This window comes from Zootoca vivipara, chromosome 4 (genome assembly GCF_965207765.1).
Source record: "Zootoca vivipara chromosome 4, rZooViv2.hap1.1, whole genome shotgun sequence".
NCBI classification, from domain to species: domain Eukaryota; kingdom Metazoa; phylum Chordata; class Lepidosauria; order Squamata; family Lacertidae; genus Zootoca; species Zootoca vivipara.
Genome location: NC_142587.1, coordinates 79122849 through 79147500, shown reverse-complemented (window position 1 = coordinate 79147500; position 24652 = coordinate 79122849). Strand labels below are relative to the sequence as shown.

Genomic DNA, 24652 nt, shown 5'->3' with positions numbered 1-24652 from the left:
GGGACCGAGCAACGGGAGCTCACCCCGTCGCAGGGATTCGAACCGCCGACCTTCTGATCGGCAAGCCCTAGGCTCTGTGGTTTAACCCACAGCGCCACCTGCGTCACAATGCACAGTCAATGTGCATTGAATTGCAGGATTAGCGGCCCCAATTGGAGCTGAAATGAAACGCTTTTTGAAATTCTGTTTTCAGCTTTCAGGAATATTTGGAGCATGTTTTAAGTCGATTTAACGCTAAGAGGGAGAATTTAAGTATTTTCCAACAAAATACTTTTCCTATTTGTATCATTATGGGCAGTTGGATCAGCAAAAGTTATTATCGACGTTCCATTGAAATTGATAGACTTTTGGCTGAATTGAGGCTTGCCTAAAGAAAGGGGCCAAATGGCATCTTAAAATAATATACGAGTTTTCACGTCTGATGACTGGAAGGGGCTTTCAAGCAGGATATCAATTTCCATTACGCGTGGAAAGGAATTGCTGTCCTCCTCACTTCGGTTCCACATTGGGTATGGGGTTGCCCTGAGAGGATGTGAACGAGCTCATACATGCTTGCCCGCTCTTTCAAGATCAAATCAAAACTGGATTTCTTGCAAATTAGATTGGTTATCAATTCAGTCCTGGACACCCTACTCTGGCAAAAAGTCCAATCGATCTCGGGCGGGGAAGGATAGATTTGCCATGTTGTTTTATCTGTTCTTGGACCTTACAACAATTCAACTACAGATAAGCAAATAGGATGCTAATATATCTAATTTGGATTCTTTAAAAATAAAAAACCACTACTGGTTTTAACAGAATTTGATATCATACAAATGAGTTTAGGAAAGAGCGCTGTGATCTTGAGTTCTATGGAGCTTACTTCTGAGTAGCCAGGTTAAGATTGCATTGTAAGCTTGTTTTCTCCAGAAACAACATCCGAGTCCGCCTTCGGTTCTTGTGGATCTTAGAAGGTAAGCGGAATATTCCTACCTATTGTCTCGGAGTCCAAATTTAGAAGCCTAATATTACCATAAGCACCGTCCTAGGGCAGGATGTGGCCGAACTTGAAGCACTTTAGAAATCTCGTGCATTGTGGGAGGAGATGAGAAGTCGGATCCTACGAAAGTTAAGCAGAAAATAAATGCCTATTAAATAGATCTTACCCCCACGTAAGCGTAATATTGTGCAGCCTTACGCATGGGCTTAATTCTCTGTTGAGACGCGCAGCCCGATCCTGGTGGCTCTTATACGCAGATCCTTTGCATGTTTACTCGGAAGTAAATCCCAGCAAGTTCGTTGCGGAGCATTAACGCTCCTGTTGGAGTGCAGGCTTATAAGTGCATAACTTTGGCTGAACAGCCTCTATTGAAAGCGATCCCCACAATACCTACAACATTAGGAGACTTGGGTGAAGTGGGGGCTTAATCCCAAGAAGGTATGTGCACAAAATCTTAGAATCGTGGGGCCCTATCCTAAGCCAATTGATTGGTATTAAATTATCTTAAAAGTTAAAAAGATTGGGTTTATTATATATCAAGATTCAAAAGATCAACAGTCAATCAAATCCAATTTGCTTTGCGTATTGTACCTGGGCGCACTGTTCAGCTGTTTAAAAGAAAATCAAAACGGGAAATCAAAACGTTTCTTGCGAACCACCATCGATTAGACTTTTTGCCAGGATAAAGCGGATTAGGTTGGCAACCGATTTATATGCAAGAAATCCAGTTTAGTGATATTAAAATCCCATGGAACCCCACCCTCCACCCCCGCCAAGGAAAAAAAATCAAAACAAGTTTTGAGGTGATGGTCTATTTCCACGGCTATATGAACAATTAATCTCTTAAAATTAATAAACTGCACACCCGAACTGTGAAGCTAAAGAACTAGAGAAATGTTGGGATCAATTAATCCGTTAGAATAAGGACGAAGTCAATGTTACTTAGGCTGTAATCCTCATCCAGTTCCAATGTTGGGAAGTGGCTTAAAGTTTATTGATTTGTTTAGGTAACGCAAAAGCTCTGCTAATATTATTAGTTGATATGGGAGAGGAAATTGCAGATTATTCATAGTTTTTTTTCTATGTTGCAAAGTAATTTTCCAATATGCCTGAAAGATGGCACCGGGAGTGTGTGTGGAATTACCCTATGTCAAACCATGAAAAACTGGGCATTCTTAAACTTCATTGATTTCAATGAACACAGGCGTACCTTTTTATGTCCCACGAATTTCATTGATAGAACTTGGGGGCGGGGGGCAAAACACTCCAGATTTTCTAAACATAGCAGTAAAAATAGTATATACTAGCTATTAGAGTTGAAATGTCAAAATCAGAATCCGTTTGTTTTCGCTTATGGTTTTTTTTGCTGTGCGGTATTTATATTGGCTTTATTGTATAGTTACTGGAAAACTTGTCCTCCTCTGAGAGGTTTGATAAATATAATTAATTAACTGGATGCCTGAATAAATTGACGGTTGGTGATTTCAGTGTGGGTTGCATTAGAAACTGGAAATATCTTAGGAAGAACCCGCTCCCCAAATCTTGAAAGGACCTAGAAATCTAGCTGCAGCAAAAATTATGCCAGACGTCTGTCAAGTAGGGAAATGTTGCATTCGGTATTCTCGGTAGTGAGAACAGCTAATTCTTCGAGTTACTCTTCACCGGAGCCCCACGAATTTCTTAAGAAGACAAAAACGCAGAAGAAAAGAAAAAAAGGAGGTGAAGAGTTGACGCTCAGAAAAGTTTAGCACCCAGCCGCCCACACGAGACAAATTTTCAAGTATATTGAAAGTTACCTTTTAGTAGTACAGCACACAAGGATGCAAATGCGCAGGCTGCTTAACTCTTAGTTTTAAAAATGGACCGTTCCAAGTTTGCGTCTCACTGCGCAATCCTATGCGCATTTCACCAGGAGTAACACCTACTGTGTTCAGTGGGGATTATCCCAGACAACAGTATTACAGTCCTTGAGCACTTAATTCCATTTTTGCAGCCCCTTCAGGTATTTTTCAACTCCTGGGCATTCTTTGCTCGCAAACGACCCCATCTCCAATTTGCTCTACGCTGTTAGATAGAGACGATTCAGCCAACCTGAATCTTGGAGGAGCTGATGGGTTGTATTGTGTTGTGGGCAGAATGCAGCCAGCCAGCCCAAACTGTAGGCAGAGCCCAAGCCCAAGTGACAGGCAGAGCCAACACTTTCTAGGTTTATCCCCGTTTTAATTCCGGTTGAGTTTTACAAGTGAAGAGGGACACTGAGACTAAGAAAATGGAAGCGGACAGGTAGTGCCGCCCGAACCTCCCCAAAGACTGGTTGCAGGTAAGAAGGCAGAAAGGTAGGGGGTGGGTTGAGGTTGATGGGGTGCTGCCCCACTTGCCGTAATGGACCAGTTGCTGACATTTCCTTTCCACAAAGAATCCTGGGAATTGTAGTTCACCCCTCACGGAGCTACAAATAGCAGCGCCCTTAGCAAACTATAGTTCGAAGGGTTTTTTTTGGTGTGATTTAAATGTGCTTTGAATGTACGGTGTATACATTGTTGTGAGCCCTTGTGCAAAACGTTTTGGTTCTTTTGGGAGACGGGCTTCCAATTTAGCTTGGATTTCACAGCGGTATCCAATTACATGCCTTCTGATTGGAAATGAAACATTATGATGCGAAGAAGAAACTTAATTCCGTCTCTTCAGAGTGTATATAAATTACAGGTGAAACTTTATGCGTAATATGACTTGACATGACAAAGTTGCATTAGAATATTCCAATCCAATCCAAATAACTTTATTGTACTAGCCCTTGGCCATGACAAATCTGAATCAAAAATAAATACAAGCAAAAGGAGAGTCGTGCCACAAATAATGGTCTCTATTTAGATCTCTGCGTCTCCCTTACAGTTCACTGCTATATTTTCTGCAGTCTTCTTTCTGATATTTTCGGCACCCAAAGCAAAAAAGGACGACTTTATGAGTCACTGAAGCGTTTACATCTTTAAGAAGTCATAGGACCTTCTCTGCTGTGGAGAATATTAGAATATTGCGAGAATTTAATTTTCGTGTATGATAATTCAATAGCATTTGTGGTTTGGTGAGTCCTGGAGCCACCACGCTTTCTGAACACCCTAGATGGCCACTTCAGTAAGAAGCTGCCTTCTACTGAGCCAATTCATTGGTCCAGTCCAGCTAGCTGAGTATTATCCAGAGTTTCGGACAGGAGTCTCTCTCTCAGCCCTAACATGGAGATACTAGGAACTGAACCTCGGGTCTTACGCCTTCTTGGCTACGGCCCTTCCCCAAAGACCAACCGGTATATTCCCATGTCTTTCCGGTATAGTTCAAGTTGTTAATCCCTTTCTGGTCTTCCAGATTTAGAATTCTTGCCGGCTCCTTCCAGGTTTTATTCAGTTTCAGTTCGGCGGGCCTCAAACGCTGTCGGTCACGTTTGTGTTTGGTGGAGGCGAATTTTAAGGACCGAAGTCAAAGGAGTGCTTTAAACAGAGAGAGGGAGAGAACCCCATCTACGGTTTTACTGAAACAGAAAACGAAACAAACGATATTTTAAATGGCTTTTCTATCAGTTTATTTATTCGGCCACAGCAAAGCATGACAATTAAAACATTCTCAAACAGGTTAGAATATTGTTGTTGTTGTTGTTGTTGTTTAGTCCTTTAGTAGTGTCCGACTCTTCGTGACCCCATGGACCAGAGCACGCCAGGCACTCCTGTCTTCCACTGCCTCCCGCAGTTTGGTCAAACTCATGTTCGTAGCTTCGAGAACACTGTCCAACCATCTCATCCTCTGTCGTCCCCTTCTCCTAGTGCCCTCAATCTTTCCCAACATCAGGGTCTTTTCCAGGGAGTCTTCTCTTCTCATGAGGTGGCCAAAGTATTGGAGCCTCAGCTTCACGATCTGTCCTTCCAGTGAGCACTCAGGGCTGATTTCCTTCAGAATGGATAGGTTTGATCTTCTTGCAGTCCACGGGACTCTCAAGAGTCTCCTCCACCACCATAATTCAAAAGCATCGATTTTTCGGCGAGGAGAGAATATTGCTAGGGAATATTGCTAGGGAGAATATTGTTACAGAATTAAAATCCGCAACAAAACGCTTTAAAACGACCGAAGTACAGCATGCGCGAAAAACCATTCCCCTCAAAGGTTGGGTGATGTTGGCGGTGGAATCAGGGTTTTACCTGTCAGCAAAACTCTTATTTAAGAGTCCGGGCAGATTGCATTTGAAGGGGAAGGCAGATCCATAGCATGGGGGTCTGGATCAAGGACGACCTCGGGTTCCCAGCATAGTAAGGCAGTTTCAGAAGATCATCCGCATCAATATGTGGGCAGGTACATATGAGAAAAAGGAGTCTTCTGTTCATTAGATTTATTTCATGTTTCCTTGTTTATTTCATGCATCTAGACCAGGCATAAGCAACCTTGGCTCTCCAGATGTTTTGGAACTACAACTCCCGTGATCCCTGACCACTGGCCCTGTTAGCTAGGGATCATGGGAGTTGTAGTTCCAAAACATCAGGATAATGAGGGTGGTGATTACTGGAACGCATAATCGGTTAAAAGGCAGACAAATAACCAAATGAAGCGTCTTTCACCTGCTGATAACTCTGCATGACGGAGTCTAGGACTGTTCTAAGATGTGTTTCTGCTGAAATTTTGTTTAGGGCCAGTATGGCTGTTATCTAAGATGCATTACGATCCAAATAGTTACCAGAGTTACACACAGATTCATAGAACTATAGAGTTGGAAGGATCCCCGAGGGTCATCTAGTCTGACCCCATGCGGTGCAGAAATCGCAACCAAATCAACACAGATCAGGTCGCTAGACATTTCCTTGCGATCATAGGAACAGCTGGTTTGGGTTTTTTGAATTTATAAAACAAAACAAAAAAACCACCTTCACGAAGACAGAGGGCCAGAGGAATTTCGATCTATCGCCTTTCTAACTCTATTCTGTGCTTGGTACAGTGTTTCCCAAACTTGGGTCTCCAGTTGTTTTAGGTCTATAATTCCCACCATTATCCCCGACCTCTGGTCCTGCTAGCTAGGGATGATGGCAGTTGTAGTCCCAAAACAGCTGGAGACCCAAGTTTGGGAAACCGGGCCTGTAGCAATGGTTAGATCCAACAATGAGACATAAGACAAGGCTGAGTTCCACAAAGACCAACCCCAGGCAAAGCTCGGGGGGGTCTGTATTTATTAGCAGCAGCTTTGACAGGTAAACATTAACTCACGATGTAACTTCCAGCCAATCACAGAACAAACCTCATGCATAAACATGTACAGGTACAGGTCACTTCCTGCCAACACCCTAACTTCTCCACCATAGAGGAAGTGGTGGACTGCACATCCCACACATCAAGTACCTGTCACATGTCCCTCTCATCAAACATCCCCCTCCTCTCAGTCTTGTGATCCTCAGTAACTTTCCAAACTCCCCATAAGGATTCATTGTGCTCTTCTCACCTCAGCATGACCCATCCCGGTCTCCCCCTGTCAGGCTAGATCAAGCCAGTTTGAACCGAACCTCTCCAGGTCCATCCAGCTTCCCCCAGCACAGTTGACCCATACCTCACCTTCCTATCTCTCACACTGTACTGGTTTGCCAGTATTACTCTAGCTAAACCTAAGGATTAGCGGGTTTGCCACGCTACTATCATACACCAACCCCACATGTCCCCTTTCTTTTGTTTAAAAATGAACCTAGGCTGACAGGGAAAGAAACAATGTAACGGTACTGAGTGCTTGTGTAGAAACTTTGTTGCTGCTTTTACGAGCACAGGCTGTCAAAGCTTTTAAACATATATAAACCTTGTAACCTTTCAAACCACTTAGCATCAGGTACAAATAGAACTATGTATCAAAACATAAATAAGCATTATAGAAAACAATGCAACAGTCTCTTCAGGTAGACTTTGTATCAGCACCATAAGATTACTGAGTCTCTCAAGAAGTGAGGGTCCAATAACTTTAACGTATGTTCCAAACTTTAACTAAATAACCCATTTCCTCAACGGAGGAGAGGTGTCCCTGAAACAGGCAAGCAGTGTCCTTCAGTCCCCTTTTACTGTGGACGATGGTAGTCATGGTCACGCGGCCTCGCAGAGGTGGATGTCAAACAAGAAAAAGAAGCAAGGAGATGATTATCAGGTGTCATCGCAACGCCATGAACTCTCAGTATTTCAGTAACCTGCATGGATAAGGCTTTCACTTGGCCCCAGGTGACTCAATGATGCTGTAGTGGCACACGGTCCCGATTCCTCTGTGGATCCCCCTGCGGCAGTGGATCCTGTATTCGCAGATTCGCCAACTCCTGTAGCAGGCTCGACTCCTGCTGTAACCCTTGATGCCATCGATCCACGGTTTCACCCATCTTGCTATATCTGGATTGGTTTACCTGAGGAAAAAACACAATTGGAAAACCCCTCCCCCGTATATTTCTAAATATTCAAATGATTTAATTTAGTAAATTTGATTTAATTTTAATGTGTTCAATATAAATAATACTGAAGACCCAAATAATAATGAAGACCCATAGGTATATAGGTATTCCTCCTTTTTTTGTTTATGTTTGGCAAGAGACTTACTCTAAGGGGCAAAGACTCTGAGACCTTGAATAGCAACAATGGCATTTGATCATATGTTCACATTTGAGATGCCAGGCACATCTTCCTATAACGGTCCTGCATTTTTAGCTCCCACAGAATCTTATGCTAATATATTGAGATAGAATTTGGATTAATATCGTAGCGAACCTCAATGCTACCTGTTAGAAATTAAATCTACTATTCTAATTCACACTGGATACAAAACTTATAATGCAAATATACCAGAAAACCTTCAGTCCTGGCTTTCAGCAAGCAAACTGAGATTTAACAAGAATAATTAAAAATAATAGAATCATATGGAAAAGACAAATTCTTCACATTAATCATGTGGAAAGAAGCTATGAAAAATATAAGCATTCTAAAATGCTGAAAAGACTCCAATTACAGGTTCCTGGCTGTAGAATATCAAACTTCCTGTTGGGCACCTTCTTAAAAACAGAGCCAAAGAAATAGGCAGTAAAATACTAAATGTATTTAAATAGAGAGCATCCATGGTTTTGAATGGACCAATATAGGTCAGAGAAATAAGAAAACCATTGCTGGACTGGCACATGCACTCTTTGCAGAAAAATTAAACAATGCTGTTTTAATCTTCAATAGAATTTGAGATCTGAGAGAATCCCACAGCAAATTTTTTGGTGACAGAGGGCAAAGAATGGATCACCTCTTAATTATGATCACAAGAGCAAAATACACCATAAACTACTTGTGTAGCCAAGAAAGCCAACTTCAAGAAGTGTTAGAGGAAAGAAAATGCAAACTGAAGAAAGAAATAGCAGCAATAGGACTTAACAATAAGAAAATAGATTGACATACTATATCCAGGAGAGCCAAATACAAAAAGACCAAAATCTTCATAGGAAATAACAGCAATATGAATAAGCATGAGAAATAAAGAATAAGATATGAAGAATTGCAGCCACAACACATTAAATCTAAGGCTAGTAATAGATATAGGATTATATTCTCTGACAAAGAGACCCAGAAGATCACAGGAAAATCCAAGAATCTAACATTTAAGAGAAAGATAAAACCTAAGCACTACTGCAGAAAGAATCCCAAGAAATCACACAAAAGAGAACTCAAAGAAGAGATCTCATGCCTTCCAAAATGTTGAGAAAATAAAGTATGCAAATAAGGCTTGTAAAAAATGCTAAAATGAAGAAAAATACTAATAGACTGCTATGCATTCACATACCCCACAGAAATGAACTAAAAAATACTCTGCAAACTGTTTGGTTAAGCTGCATCTATATACTTCAGCAAATAAGGAAAAAATGAATACTGCCAAGATGGTGTAGCAGCCAACATAGAAAATCCAACTATTTGCACCAAATTTAGTCCCAAACTACAACTGAATTAAGATTGTTCATGTAAAAACATAGAACCTGCTGTAGCTAAGAAAAAATCCAACCATCTTAGAAAGAAGACAACATACAATAAGTATTTGAACTTTACACCATAGCTGATAAAAGAAGAATCATACAATCAAAAAGAAATAAACACTTTAAATCAAGAGACAATGACTCCTGTAGGAAAGGAATATTATTAATCAAACAAGCTTGTCCCTGGAACTTCCTTCAGAGAAAAAATCACAGTTAATTATTAGTCGCTTGAGCATGTGCAGAGGACAAATCTGTGAAAGGAAAACAATGAGCCAACTCTCACACACAAAGAAGTAGGATTTAAAAGCTCATCCAATGCTAAAAGAAAGAATTAAGTCTTGGAGGGGAAAAAACATTAATCTAAGAAATACTGGAACTCCTTCTGAAAATGAATTCTAGTCAATCTGAAAAGGAAAAATTCTACAAAGAGTAATCAGAAATAAATTTCTTACACAAAGATTGAAATCAGATTTAACCAGACTATATAGAGAAGAGGTAAGACTCCCATGCTCACACCTGTAAATGGGAAATAAAATACACAAAGCAAAAATCAATTGCCAATTCTACAATTGGAGACTCATTTTAATGCAAACAGTGAAATCCTTTGGAGTTGGGCTACTGGCGATGAACTGGGTAGCTCTTGAAAACAAATGTAAACAGTGAGTTTTCCAGCATTCCCCATTCTTTAACCAAATCTCATCCTGTTAATACCTAAGTGGATATAGGACAACCCTGCATTTGAAAAGAAGGGGAAAGAATTTGTAATACAGACAATAAGCAAGCAGAATATTTTCACTGAACCCTTAAGAAAAGACAATAAAAGCTGACATGGGGAGAGAAAACATAAGCCTTCATTCACATTAGTGAGGAGAAAAAGGTACTTTCTTCAGAAACAATCAGTTGCAGATATTTTAAGTTTTCAGTCTGAACTGGCTATTTTAAGCAGACTGAAAAACTGCCAAATGACAATAGGAAGGTTCCTCTTTTTTTTTTAAGGAAAGCCTTGAGCAACTTGAACAGCCAAAATCTGTTAACCATTTAAACTACCTCAAGGAAAAGAATGCAGATCAAAGCTTCTCACCTTCCTGGATCAAAAGGAAACATTTACTCAGGCCCTTTAAGCTTAATGCAGTGCTTCTGTGAAGCCTTTGCAAAGCTGAAAAGGAGTCAAACTTCAGAGACAGAAAATGCAAAGCACTAGCACTGTTTAAGCTAGGTTTCTGCCCAATGGAAATCTTTTTGTCACTTAAAACAGACCTTTCGAGATTTGACTGCCTGTACTTCTCCTGCAAGACGCACTATACAAAAACAAATAATCATAAGCGTCAACAGTGTTTGCAGGACTGTATCTATTGGCAAGGTGTCATTTTCCTCTTCCCAATGCTGTGCAGCAGAGAAAGCCACAAGCACCAGGGCAAAAAGTCCAACACCAACCAGCCCTTTCCACAGAGAGACAGCCACTGCTGTTCGCCTCCTTCCCTCACCTATCAACATTCCTCTCTGTTTTCCTTCTTCCTGCTCCTTCCTAAACCTCATCTGAACTCCCCTTGCCTGAATACGAGGCAAATAAGAGTCAGATAGGCTAGGAAATCCCTGGGCATTCAAGCCCTGTGTGACCGGAAAAGAAGCAAGCCCTTCTTCCAGTTCTTCTCTAGTCAACATTCCTGACCCCAGCTCTCTCTTAAACCCGAGCCGAACAGCACCCCCCACCGTCTTTTTCTGGGACAATGGAGAGGTGGCCAGTAAACCAGAGGATTCCAAAGGCAATGGTAAAGCCAGAGCCTCTGGAACTGAGATTGGGAGGTCTGTGGCAGCAGCCTCCACTGAGCAATGAGATACAGGAAGGGGGGTTGCCTTTTCACTTATATAGACCCCTACCAACTCAATTGCATCCCTGCACTTCCGCCAAAGCCTTAACAATCTGGCAGGAGCCTGTGGGGAGGAAAGCAACTGCTTCCCTATCCTGTCCCATACTTTTAAATCCAGGGACCCCTCTTGAGAGTACCACGGGCACAGAAACAATATCTCTTCAACCAACTCTTCTAGCTCTGCCAAACTAGCACCTGTCTGACTGAAATCCCTCAGAATTTCTCTCAGTTCCTGCGGGTGTGCACTCCCTTTCTGAACTGACTCAAGAGAACCCATACTCACGAAAAGTGGGCCGTGGCCGGTGGTACCTAGACTGCTTCAAGTCTTCTTATGAGTAGGGCTGGATCACGTCGGGGTCACCATTATGTAGCAATGGTTAGATCCAACAATGAGACATAAGACAAGGCTGAGTTCCACAAAGACCAACCCCAGGCAAAGCTCGGGGGTCTGTATTTATTAGCAGCAGCTTTGACAGGTAAACATTAACTCACGATGTAACTTCCAGCCAATCACAGAACAAACCTCATGCATAAACATGTACAGGTACAGGTCACTTCCTGCCAACACCCTAACTTCTCCACCATAGAGGAAGTGGTGGACTGCACATCCCACACATCAAGTACCTGTCACATGTCCCTCTCATCAAACATCCCCCTCCTCTCAGTCTTGTGATCCTCAGTAACTTTCCAAACTCCCCATAAGGATTCATTGTGCTCTTCTCACCTCAGCATGACCCATCCCGGTCTCCCCCTGTCAGGCTAGATCAAGCCAGTTTGAACCGAACCTCTCCAGGTCCATCCAGCTTCCCCCAGCACAGTTGACCCATACCTCACCTTCCTATCTCTCACACTGTACTGGTTTGCCAGTATTACTCTAGCTAAACCTAAGGATTAGCGGGTTTGCCACGCTACTATCATACACCAACCCCACACGGGCCTCTAGGTCGTCGCCTCCTCAAGGTTCTAGTCCTCACGAGCCATCCACGGCAACGCCCTCCTTACGGTGCCTCCCTCTGGGTCGATTCTCATTGGTCTGTTCCTCTTTCTAGGGAGCTCTTTCGTGGTGGAGCAGGAGGAGAATAAGCGCACCAGGACCGCCTACACGCGGGCGCAGCTGCTGGAGCTGGAGAAGGAGTTTCTCTTCAACAAGTACATCTCGCGGCCTCGCCGGGTGGAGCTGGCCGTCCTCCTGAACTTGACCGAGAGGCACATCAAGATCTGGTTCCAGAACCGGCGGATGAAGTGGAAGAAGGAGGAGGACAAGAAGCGAGGCGCCGGCGGAGGAGGGAGCAGCCAGGAGCCCGAGCAAGACTGCGCCGTGTCGTCGGGGGAACTGCCTGGGAAAGAGCAGGGCGAAGAGGAGCGCTCGGCGCCCAGCCTGCTCCCGGTGGAACTGCTCCCTTCCAGCCCCGACGCCTCGCCCAGGCGGCAGCAGGACGCGCGGTGAAGGAAGCCCAGGCTCTGGAGCCTGCGGGAAAACGCAGGAGGAGCAGATCTGGCAACCTCTCTTGGACGTCTGTCACCGCCGTCCCACAAGATAAGCCCTCAGAGGTCTCTAGTCCCATCTCCTCCGAAGGGACAACCTGGTGCCCTCGAGGGGTCACTGTGGACTACAACTCCCATCAACTCTAGCCACCCTGATGCCTTCGAGATGTTCTGGACTGTGAACCCTAAGTCAACTTGATGCCCTCTAGATGTGGACTCCAACTCCCATCAGCACTAGCTGGTGGTATTGCCAATATTCCCACCAAAGGGATGATGGGAGTTGTAGTCCACAACATCTCCAGGGGATCTGCTGTAGACTGCAGCATCCCTTGGCAGAGGCAGGCACAAAAAGAAGGGAACTCAAACTGTCAGGTGTGGGGACCAGGGGAACCTCCAGGTGTGGCTACAACTCCCAAAATCCCTGACCATTTGGTCATACTGGCTGGAGCTCTTGGGATCTGGAGTCTAGGGGTCCATAAGGTTCCCTGCCACATGACCTGAAGAAAGAGGGGAGGGAGGTAAACATGAATATTTTCCCCTTCAAGTCTTTAGTGTCTTGTTTCTTTTTATTTTTTAAAGAAGCAATCTCAATTAATAAGCCTTTTTAAAAAAAAATGTGCTTGTTTAAAATGTTTTTAAAAATTGGATATTTAAGTGATTATTCTATATTAATAAATATTCAGACATTGGGGGGAAATGATGTAGGTGTAAGTATAAGGGCATCCTTTAGATTCCATGCATTAGGATGCACTTGGGAATATCATTCCTTGGTAAACAAGGAAGACACGAAACATGTTTGGTGACTGGAGGAAATATGTTTGGAAATGTAGTGAATAGGCAGTACACACACACAGAGAGAGATTTTTTCAGTCCTGCAGCCTGCAAGAACTATTATGGGATTGCAATTCTGTCTTCAGGACTGCAGCGTTAACAGTGTCTGCACATAGATTGAGATTGAGAACATTGTCCCATCTATATTATTCATGCAAGCCTTTTTTGGAGATGCCCAGGAACTGAACCTGGAATCTTCTGCATGCAACACAGATGCATGAATGCTTAGTTGAGGCTCTTCTTTCTAATTCAGCAGTAAAACCGGATGCCATAAACAATACTGGCTCCTAAACAGGCCTACCTGAAAGGAAATCTCATTGGGTTTACTTTCCTGCAAGTATGTTCAGGCTACAATCCCATGCCCTCTAACCTGGGAGTAAGCTCCACTCAGTACAATAGGAGACACTTCTGAGTAGTGCTGAAAGGTTTCCAAACATATACATATTTACTGAGGAAAGGAGGTCCCAGCCTACAATGGGGCTCAGTCCAAAGTCAGTGTACTTTATAACCATAGGACTATCTTGTCCAAAACCCTGTGTTCCACAGCAGCTAATAGAAACCTCAGGGAAGCCCCCAAAACAGGGCATGAATGCATGTATCTAGCTCACTGTTGTCTTCTAATAGCAGAGATTATGGCCACAGTCAGATAGTTTACAGAGGATAAGGTAGGTTGGATGTCTCATTTTATTGAAAAAAGAAGAGATCAGAATAATGGGTTTGTTTTCAAGATGTGAATTTATACAGGACATGACACTTGGAGTATAGTTCAGCCAAAGTTAAAGCATTTTTTTCTTGCCTCGTTTAATAACAATAATGGGAGAATTAACATATACTTAAGGCTGCACTCCTTTTGCTCACTTACCTAGGACTAAGTCCCATTGAAAGCAGTGTGGCTTTCTTCTTAATAGACAGGCATGGGGCTGCACTGATCTTTGAACTCAAGAGGACTAGGGAATCAACTCCATACATATCTATTCAGGAGTATGCCCTCCTGAGGTCCCAGGTATAAGATTATACCGCAGGTATACGATTTTCCATTCCAGCTTATCCCCCAAATGTATAAAGTGAAAGCCAACTCGGATCCAAGCCTGCCTTTTACTTCCTTGCATGTGAAACTTGTGCAGGGAAATTTCTGCTGATAAGAAGGCAATTTGTATGCATTCCCAGAATGGACAGCTGAGTCTCTTGGAAACAGGTTACATAGCAATGTGTGCCTTGTGCAGTATCATATCATTTCTCCGTCTAGCTCAATACTGCCTTACAATGAGTGACAGCACCTCTCCAGGGTTTCAGACAAGGGATTGGCTTGGCACTACCTGGTGATCGAGGGATTGATCCTAGGAGAAGGTCCTGTTTTGTGTGCAGAAAATAATAATTATTATTATTATTAATAATAATATATACCCCGCCCATCTGGCTGGGTTTCCCCAGCCACTCTGGGCAGCTTCCAACAGAAAAATGAAATGAAATAATCTATTAAACATTAAAAGCCTCCCTAAGCAGGGCTGCAGTAGTCCAAGCGGGAGATAACTAGAGCATGCACCACTCTGGCGAGACAGTCTGCAGGCAGGTAGGGTCTCAGCCTGCGTAGCAGATGGAGCTGATAGACAGCTGCCCTGGACACAGAACTGACCTGCGCTTCCACGGACAGCTGTGAGTCCAGAAAACTGACTCAGTGAAAAATTCAGAGAGATCTTTGCTGCAACCAGGTGAGAAACACATCAGAAAGCGTTTTCTTGGTACATGGCTGTGAAGCGGCCTTTATCAAGGGCTGGGTGACTGGGCAGTGACGTAGCTACAGATCAATTGTAGCACTGAAATCCGGAGAGCAAAAGACAGTGGAGGCAACTACAAACAGGCCTGGCATCAGCATCTGGGGCGCTGCGGCCATGCCATGACCCACCAGGGAATATGCTCATATCTACAGCATCCATTATTTCTTCTTAAATATATATACTGTATAAGGGGGTTAGCATATGGAGTTTATATGCAACAGCAGAAGTTGAGCTTAGTTATGAATCCTTGTTTGGAGCATGCTTTAACCCTGAAAGCAATCTTTGAGTATGAAAATAAGAAATCTAAGTTCATTATAGGAAACACGTGACGGATAGAAAAGAGCTTCTAGCTAATTAAGCCATGCTTGCTCTTTTATCTCTGTGGTGGGTGGGGTTGGAGATAGAAGGAAGATGTCTCCTCACTTGAGGTAGGATGATGAAGAGCAGGAAATGAGGTAAAGACCACTAAGAGTATCAGTCTAACATCTGAAGGAAGGTCAGCACCAGGTTAGGTCCAAAAGACAGTCTAGGAAGTTTGGAGGTTCTGTTCTCTCTCTACTATACAAAACTCCATCAGCCTTAATACAAGTTGAGTTACATCCCAACACTTTCACGTGGTTATAGATGCTTGTTTCATTATTTTTAATTTATATATACAGTATATTGTCCTTTTCTACAAGTGAATGGATTTAACATCAGGGCAGCAGAAGCAGAGCTCATTTTATTATTGGAGTTCTGGAGGTGCTCTGATTTTATGAGTTTAAAATTCACAACCACACATTCCCATGGTATTTCATTTTAAAGAGGATTGGGAAACTTTTTGGTTTCTTTTTCTTTTGTTTATCAGGAATGCAGGAGCAGTTGTAAAGTAAGGAATGATTGGGTTATCCTTCCACATTCTTCTCTTATCTGGCCAACACTTAGGTGTTAGTCCCACAGTGATCCTTGTTCTCAACACAAAGAGGGTTCATTATGGGATGTGGTTTTTCCAGTGCTGACCAAAACTGGTGACAAATCGCCCTTGTTGCCATATAGAAGCAGCAACCCAGGATGTGTATTTTCGGGGATTCAACCTCCTTCCTGCCATTACAGTCCATAAAGTAGATAAGGCTGCCGCAATCCTAAACACGCAAACAGTGCAATCCTATATACACGGTAGACCGTAAGCCACAGTGAATTCCGTAGGGCTTACTCCTTGATAAATGTGCCTGGAGTTGCAGCCTCAGAGGAGAATAAGTCCCAATGAACACAGCCAGTCTTATTTTCTTGAAAACTAACAGAGGATTGCACTGCAAGCCTAACTATCTTCTTATTTAATTTGGTCTTATAGAGTCAGTAATGTAAGAGGAGTGGTGCAGGTTTCCTACCTGATTCCTCCAAACTTCAGCCCCTATTTGTTGACAGGGGAAGACCCATAGTGCAGTGGGAGAGCACCTGGCTTGTGTGCAGAAGGTCCCTACTAATACTAATATAATAATAATAATTTATTATTTATACCCCGCCCATCTGGCTGGGTTCCCCCAGCCACTCTGGGCGGCTTCCAACAAAACATTAAAATACAGAAATCCATCAAACATTAAAAGCTTCCCTAAACAGGGCTGCCTTCAGATGTCCTCTAAAAGTCTGGTAATTGTTGTTCTCTTTGACCTCTTGTGGGAGGGCGTTCCACAGGGTGGGTGCCACTACCGAGAAGGCCCTCTGCCTGGTTCCCTGTAACTTGGCTTCTTGTAGCGAGGGAACCGCCAGAAGGCCCTCGGTGCTGGACCTCAGTGTCCAGGTAGAACAATGGGGGTGGAGACTAATACTAACACTAATACTAATTTTCATGTTACACTGTCAAGTTTCAGAAGAGGAACAGAAGCTGGTAAGCAATAGATTGAATCATAGAATCACAGAATCATGGAACTGTAGAGTTAGAAAGGACCCTAAGGGTCATCTGTCCAACCCCCTGCAATGCAGGAATCTCAACTAAAGCATTCATGACAAACGGCCATTCACAGAAATTCATAGATTGGGATACCTCCATGCTCAGAACTCCCCAGGAGCAAAATTACATCTGACAGGAGTTCGCTGGGGGAAGGATATAACTTGCAGATAAAGATGCTACAGATTATTAATATCTTGGATAGTTTATTTCCATTTTCTGGAGTTGGAATTGGGTTAAAATTGGAAAGAAATACAGTGGAAATGGGAAAATGCACCTCAAAATCTGAATGTTTGGTTATGCCACTGTCAGGATCGGTCCAGACATGCAAGCATGTTCATTGCTGGTAGACAACAACATCAATTGAATCCCATGCCCTGAATAGCCTTTCATCCAGAATATCAGCATAGCTGGCTGATCAGGCTTCCTTTTCATAGTTGCAAGGAAAAGTGACAGATCTGTGTTTATTACATTTATACACCACCTTTTCTTCTAAGGAGCAAAAGGTGGGGTCCATGGCTCTTCTCCTCATGTCATCCGCACAACATCCCTGCGAGGTAGGTTAGGCCAAGAGATGGTAACTGGCCCAAGCTCATCCAGTGAGCTTCATGGTTGAGTGGGGATTTCAAACCCTGGTTTCCCAGGTCCAACAGATCCATGGGAGAGGTGACCAACACAGCATGCCAGGTATGAAACGTTGTCAAAACCATGTTTCATGTCTGCAACCAACATCCACTCATGAAAGCTGCGTTCATGTTGGCCGCCCATTCATATGTTCCGAACAGACAACTTGATCTTTCCATTGATCCTGTTTAGCTGCACAAGTGCCTTATGTCTCAAACACGTTTGTTGCTGCACCCCACGTCGGAACTCACAGGCACGGGAGGTGGAAGGAAGACAAGAAGCATCCATTTCCCCACTCACCTGGAAGGGGTTTCCTGGTCCGGCTCCCAAGTAAGAGCCAACACTGCCATCTAGTGACCTTTTCACACCACAGCCAGAATTTGAATCCTCACTTGCTCTTGCCAACCACCTCTCATCAAAACAAGGGTTATGAAATTCAAACACTATTCTGCTGTGGGTTGACTTCCATTTTGCCTCGTCTTCTCAAGTGACCCTAGACTTGCTTAAGAACATGAGGAGGTCATTGCTGGTTGGGTCATGTCAGTGTTCACCATAGTAAAGGTAAAAGTAAAGGACCCCTGGACGGTCAAGTCCAGTCAAAGGTGACTATAGGGTGCGGCGCTCATCTCGCTTCAGGCCAAGGGCATTTGTCCACACACAGTTTTCTGGGTCATGTGGACAGAGCACACGGAAATGCCGTTTACCTTCCTGCCACAGTGGCAACTATTTATCTACTTGCACTGGTGTGCTTTCAAACTGCTACCGTAGGTTGGCAGAAGCTGGGACAGAGCAACAGAAGCTCACCCCATTGTGCAGATTCGAACCGGCAACCTTCCGATCAGCAAGCCCCAAAGGCTGTGGTTTAGACCACAGTGCCACTCACTCCCTAAAGATGCCACGATGGTAACATCCTTTGAAGACTCCCATAAGCCAGCTTGCACTAGGGCAGGGGATCCTCAGGCCTGGGAGTCAAATGTGGGTCTCCCTTTAATAAAAAATACTTTTTTAAAAAATGTGGGTCTCCCTATCTGATCCCTGGAGCTGCCTCAAGGTCAAGCACCCTAACCAGGCCACATCCCTCACAGGTGCATTTTGCCACCTCTTCAGGTCCTTTTGCTTAGCTAGAATGTGTTATCTGTGATCATGCTTCTTCTTTGCCTAGATGGAAGATGGAAAGTTGGGGGTATGTGTAGAAACCTCTGGTTTATGTGTGCCTTTTGCACACGACAGGCATGATGGCATTCTGAAGTGACAAGGGCAGGCTGCTCTGAGTAACCTGGCTGCTCCTACTACTTATCTGCTTATTTTCATTTATGAACCCACTTCCCAATTTTCAAAAAAAATCAAAAAATCACAGAGCAATTTAAAAAGAAAAACATCAACGTTTTCGATTCTAATGCAGACACAGGCAGCGGTTTAAAACAAACAAACAAAGCCTCCTCTTAAAAGGCTTGTTGAGAAAAGAAAGTCTTCAATAGACTTTGAAAAGATAGAGATGACGCCTGTCTGATATGGTCAGGAGGGAGTTCCAGAGAGTAGGTACCACCACATTAAAGGCCTCATTCCTACAGCATTAGGCAGCAGACCTCCTGATGAGATGGTATCTGCACATGGCCTTCTCCTGCAGTGTCTTTTGTGAGTCGACCCCAAGCAAGTTCCCTCTGAATTATAATTTTTTAAAACCATTGAAGGTATCCATTTGAGGCAGACTGTCAGTCCGCCAACCTTCTTTTAGGCAAACGCTTGCACCCATGTTAACCCCAGAACAATTGATGGTTGGCATGTCTTTCCATTTCCCCTGAAAGACGAGACAGAACTTGAGTAAACTTGGGTCCCCACATTAATAGAGATGACACTTTGTCCTTGTTTCCCCTGAGAGAAAAACAGAATGCCCATCAATACCTGCAAAGATGGATGACTCTTCCAATGAAGGGTCAGCAGCTGTTGTTATTTTTAAACAATGCATGCGGCTGCTGGGGACACACCACATGCCACTCTGAAAAGGGTGCCTGTAAAGTCCAGAACACTAGAAAGGAAGACATGTCCCCGATTTTTATATTCAAATAAACGCCCCGTTTTCAGACTGCTTTTCTATATAGCAGAATCATATGTGCCAAATTCCAGCTTCCTAGCTGATGGAGAAGTACTGTAACTATTTTAGGAAGTAGCCTAGAAGCATCTTTTGCAAGCATATTATTTACTACGACACTATTGGAACAACCTGTGGAGAATGACCCTAGTTCCTTGCCCTCCTCCATAGCCACAAGCATTTTCACTTCTGAAAATACATTTCCCGTAATGGGAATTCTGCTGAATCCATTAAAAAAAAAAAGTCTGAGCCCATGTTTAGTTAGGTTTGCACGCCAGAAGAAATAAATAAAATTGCTCGAACAATATGTGTGTCCTGGTATTTTCTAATGCGTCATTCCAAGCTACAAAGCCCTATGTAATCAATGAGAGTCTTTAGGAGAGTTAAGGAGCAATGTCCAATTTCAAGGTAAGTAAACTGGAGAGTTTCCATTGACTTAAAAAAAAGAAAACCACAACTATTTAGATTAGGTCCTGCAGGAGTTTTCAGTAACCACCCTCTTAAGAACTCGGAGGTTAATGGGAAGCTGACAGTGTACATTTCAGGGCTGGCTAAGGGTTTCTTCAGATCCTGCTTTTTTATATATCACTCTTCAATTTCTATCTTTAAAATGGGGAAGGGAAATCAATTACTCATCTTGCAGGGCTGTTGTAGGAATAATAAAGTGTTTTAAGGTTTAAGACTGCCATGTGAATGATCAACAAATAGTAATGCTGGTACTGTAATAGCAAAGTGTTGCAGCTTTTTAGGTCCACTGAGACAAAGAACATAATTATTTTGCTATATTTTGCAGAGTAAATCAGTGGCAGAGATCAACGTTCCACTCATCGTCAGTCCCTGGCATTTCACACTTTCATGACACTAGACGGCGCTAGTTCTAAGCCTAAAAATACAATTCAAAGTGTAATTACTTCGGAGTAAATATTGCAATCCATAGGACTTGCTTTTGAACAAACATGGCAACAACTGGGAAGCAGGCACCACCAATTTGTGCAGGTTCGTGTCAAGGGATGGAGGATTTTATTCACAAATAGATTCACCGGTGGGAGTTGAAGAGATCCGGCAACCTGCTTCACCATTCAGCGGGCTGCAACTCTTCTTCAGAAGCAAAAGCAGCAGTGCTGGCCTACGAAGACCTCCATCTTCCCTTTGCAAGTGTCAGACAGAGGCATTTGCTCCAACATAGATCTGCTACATGGCAGAACACAGTGAAACTCATGGGTGGGGCATCAGCCTTGCATGCAGAAGGTCTCAGGCTCAACTCCTGGTATCTCCAGGTATGGCTGGGAATGTCTCTGAAACGCTGGGCAGCCACTGTCTGTCAGACTAGCCAGTACTGAACTAGATGGATGGACCAATGTCCTGGCTGTGTATAAGGCAGTTTCCTAGGTTCCTGCCCCATGCAGGAAACAGCAAGCTGGGGTGCCTCCCTTTGAGTAGATGTACTCTTACAAGCCACTGCCCTGATTCAAGCAACAAGACTACAGTTGCCATGTTCATCATCATCATCATCATACCTGTCCATCCATTGCAAGGAACACTGTCTTGGGGAACTGGCTTTCCCACAGCAAAACACTGTACCTCCGAGGCAGGGCCAACTTCACACCATGATGCAGCAATGCTCCAGTACTTGCTTTGCAGCCGGAGCAATGATCAGTGGTAGACGGCTGGTGGGAGGTGGCTATGTGCCTGGCACAAGGTCACCCAGTGAGCATCATGGTTGATCAGGGATGTCAGCCCAAGACTATAACCAAAGCTTAGCATGCCTACCACCACCCTTTGCAAGCTCACTATGCTATGACTGTCACCTGATCCTAATAAAATAAGTGTTATGCTGTATACGTCTATGCTTTGGAATATGGGGTTTGAGTGGATGTGTATGTGTGAGCTGCTGTTTGGAGTTAACACACAACTCGGAAGCTTAGCTGAATCACTGGTAGAGGAGCACACTTTACCCTGGATACAATAACACCATGACTCTGAGTTTAGAAAATAAGAAAGCTAAGTTTATTAAAGGAAACACATACTTGGTAAGAAAGATCCTAGTTCTATCTAAGTAAGTTGACGATACAAGGAACCAGAGAAACACATCAAGATGTCTCCTTTCCCAAGATAAGGATGAAGAACAGGGTAGAAGGAAATGAAGTCAGCAACCCTCAAAGCAGTCTGGGGGGACGGACTAAAGAGTATGCAGTACAGTCATACCTTGGGTTACAAACGCTTCAGGTTGTGTGTTTTCGGGTTAAGCACCGTGCCGAACCCAGAAGTACCAGAATGGGTTACTTCTGGGTTTCGGCACTCGCACATGCGCAGAAGTGCTAAATTGTGACATGCACGTGCGCAGACACAGCGCTGTGGGTTCTGAATGTGCCTCCTGCAGGGATCACATTCGCAACCCGAGCATCCACTGTACCACCACTTTTCTTTTTCAAATGTTTAAAGTGTGGCACTTACTGTAACAACTTCATGGTGAGTACTGGCACCTTTTTTTCTTTTCTTTTAAGAAAAGCAGTGCCTCAAAGTATCAGTCTAGCTCTAGCGCCTGAGGGAAGGTCAGCCCAGGTTAAAGGACCACCTAGGAAACTTGGAGGTTCCTCTCTTTCTGCAGACACATCAGCCTCCAGTGCAAGCTGAGTTGCATGTTGGGCAGGCTGGCTTCCAGCTTATGAACCTCAGCTACACTCCAGCCCAATATTGGCTATGCAATTTTGAAATGGCTTCAGTTTGGTTCCCTTTGTAAAAAGGCTGCAGGACTCCTGCTGGAAATGTAGCTGGAGGAGTTAAACGGATCACCTCAGTCAGTATGACCAATAGCACTGCACAGGAAGTGACCTTTGGTGATCCAATCGGTGCAACCCCAAAACACTGCGATTGTATGGCCCCCGGGAGAGGAGCTTATTGTTCAAAACTATATCGAATCAAACGCCACCACCTGTCTCCACAAAAGAAAACACGATTATCACCTTGAGCACACGACTTCTACTAAGCACAGGAAATGAGGAACACCACCACCCTGCTCCAATTAATGTTGGATTTTGCTATGAAGGGTTTATAAAGGTAAAGGTAAAGGGACCCCTAACAGTTAAGTCCAGTCGTGACTGACTCTGGGGTTGCAGCGCTCATCTCGCTTTACTGGCCGAGGGAGCCGGCGTACAGCTTCCGGGTCATGTGGCCAGCATGACAAAGCCACTTTTGGCGAACCAGAGCAGCACACGGAAATGCCGTTTACCTTCCCACCGGAGCGGTACCTATTTATCTACTTGCACTTTGATGTGCTTTCGAACTGCTAGGTTGGCAGGAGCTGGGACTGAGCAACGGGAGCTCACCCCATTGTGCAGATTCGAACCGCCGACCTTCAGATCGGCAAGCCCTAGGCTCTGTGGTTTAACCCACAGCGCCACCCGCGTTTATACAAGAGTTTATACAAGAGTATAAAAAACTCCAGACTTCACGGCAGGGGGTGGTTATCTTGTTCCACTATATGAAATCACTTGCTGAATCATTTAGCCAGTCAGAACTCCTCAGCTTTCCCTTCACTATCTCTGGTTCCCCACTTATTTCAACTGCTTCAAAGCTCATTTTAATGGCTCTGTGGTTCCTATTTGGCCATTTCCTGCAAACCGCAAAAACCTGTCCCAACCTGATAACATATGGGACTTCAGAGGTGGGGCAGGTAGAAGGGCAGCTCTTATGCAGTTGCTCCCAGCCAGAAGTCCAACCTTGCTTGTTCACTATCTCCCCTGTGGGCCAACTTTGACAGGTGGGCACAACCACCTACTTGTTAGCCACTTGACATAATTAGGATGTCAGATGATGGACAGACAGGTGATTCCTCCACATGTCAAAGTAGGCCTGGGGGGGGGAATAAAGATCTGGCCCACCAGGCCAAAAAGGTCTTGACCCCTCTGTATCAGTATTGTCTACATTGCAATGCCTGGCCATGGTTCTCCAGGATTTCAGACAGAAACATTCCCAATTCCGATTTGGAGATCCCAAAAACCTTCTGTACTCAAAGCATGCACTCTGCCACTGCACTATGATCCCTCCCCATGACTCGTATCTTCTGATGTTACAGCAGCTCCCAGCCCTGCCATTTACAGTGGTACCTCTACTTACGAATTTAATGCGTTCCGAATGCACATTTGTAAGTAGAAAAAAATTGTAAGTCGAATCCCATAGGAATGCATTGGAAGAAAAAATTCGTAAGTCGAAGCAACCCTATCTAAAAATTCGTAAGTAGAAAAAATCCTATCTAAACTGCATCCAAGATGGCGGACGGAGTTCTGTTCGTAAGTAGAAACATTCGTAAGTAGAGGTACCACTGTATTGTGGAAAGAGGAGTTAATTTAAAATTGGAAATTAGGAAACCTTCCTTATACTGAGTCAGACCACTGGCCCATCTTGCTCAGTATGGCCTGACTAGACGCAGCTCCCCAGGGTTTCTGGAAGTGGTTTGTCCAAGCCTTACCTAGAGATACTGGGAACTGTAGCTTGCCACCTTCTGCCTGCAAGGCAAATTGGCTACGGCCCTTCTCATCATCATTGTCAGCAAGCGAGTATGTTGCTGCATGTTGGGTCAACCCAACCTCAGCCTAACACCCATGTCTTGGACTGTGCAATAAGCACAATTTTGGACGGTTGGACCATGTCTTGGACCGTGCAATAAGCACAGCCCTGCAGATGGGAGAGGAACCAGTGTTTTATAGGCTGAAAACCCCCAAATGGATGGGGGAGGGTGGCAGGGGAGTGTCCGATAGCTGTGCGAGAGAGCATCTGAGCCCTCTTCTGAGGGAACAGGAAGCAGAGTGGAGCACTGCTCTTTAAAGCAAAGCTACCCTGAGCCCATTCTTTTCCAAATTCCAGCCTTCAAATAAAACCAAATGTCCAGAGAAGCCTGGACCAGTGCTTCCCCTTTGAAGTCAGGAGAGGAAAAGGAAGAAGGCCCAGCCCAAAGGCAAGGACCAGAAGAGCTCACAATGGCTTCTGACATCAAAGAGCACCTGGAGGATGACAAAGGAGCCTAGGATGCTCCCAGGGAACGAGGCCCTTGGGTTTTGTATGCTAAGCATGTTTGCTGCTG

At 44.0% G+C, this 24652-nt stretch overlaps 1 protein-coding gene across 1 annotated transcript in view; it reads left to right on the top strand.

Annotated features, from left to right (window-relative positions):
- The window catches only part of PDX1 (pancreatic and duodenal homeobox 1), a 32499-nt gene extending 11096 nt beyond the window's left edge, over positions 1–21403 (top strand). The window contains exon 2 of the mRNA XM_035115844.3: positions 11894–21403. Within this exon, the coding sequence (XP_034971735.1) occupies positions 11894–12291 (398 nt within the window). The 3' untranslated portion in view covers positions 12292–21403. The remainder of the gene's footprint in view (positions 1–11893) is intronic.
- Positions 21404–24652: the final 3249 nt, after the last annotated feature.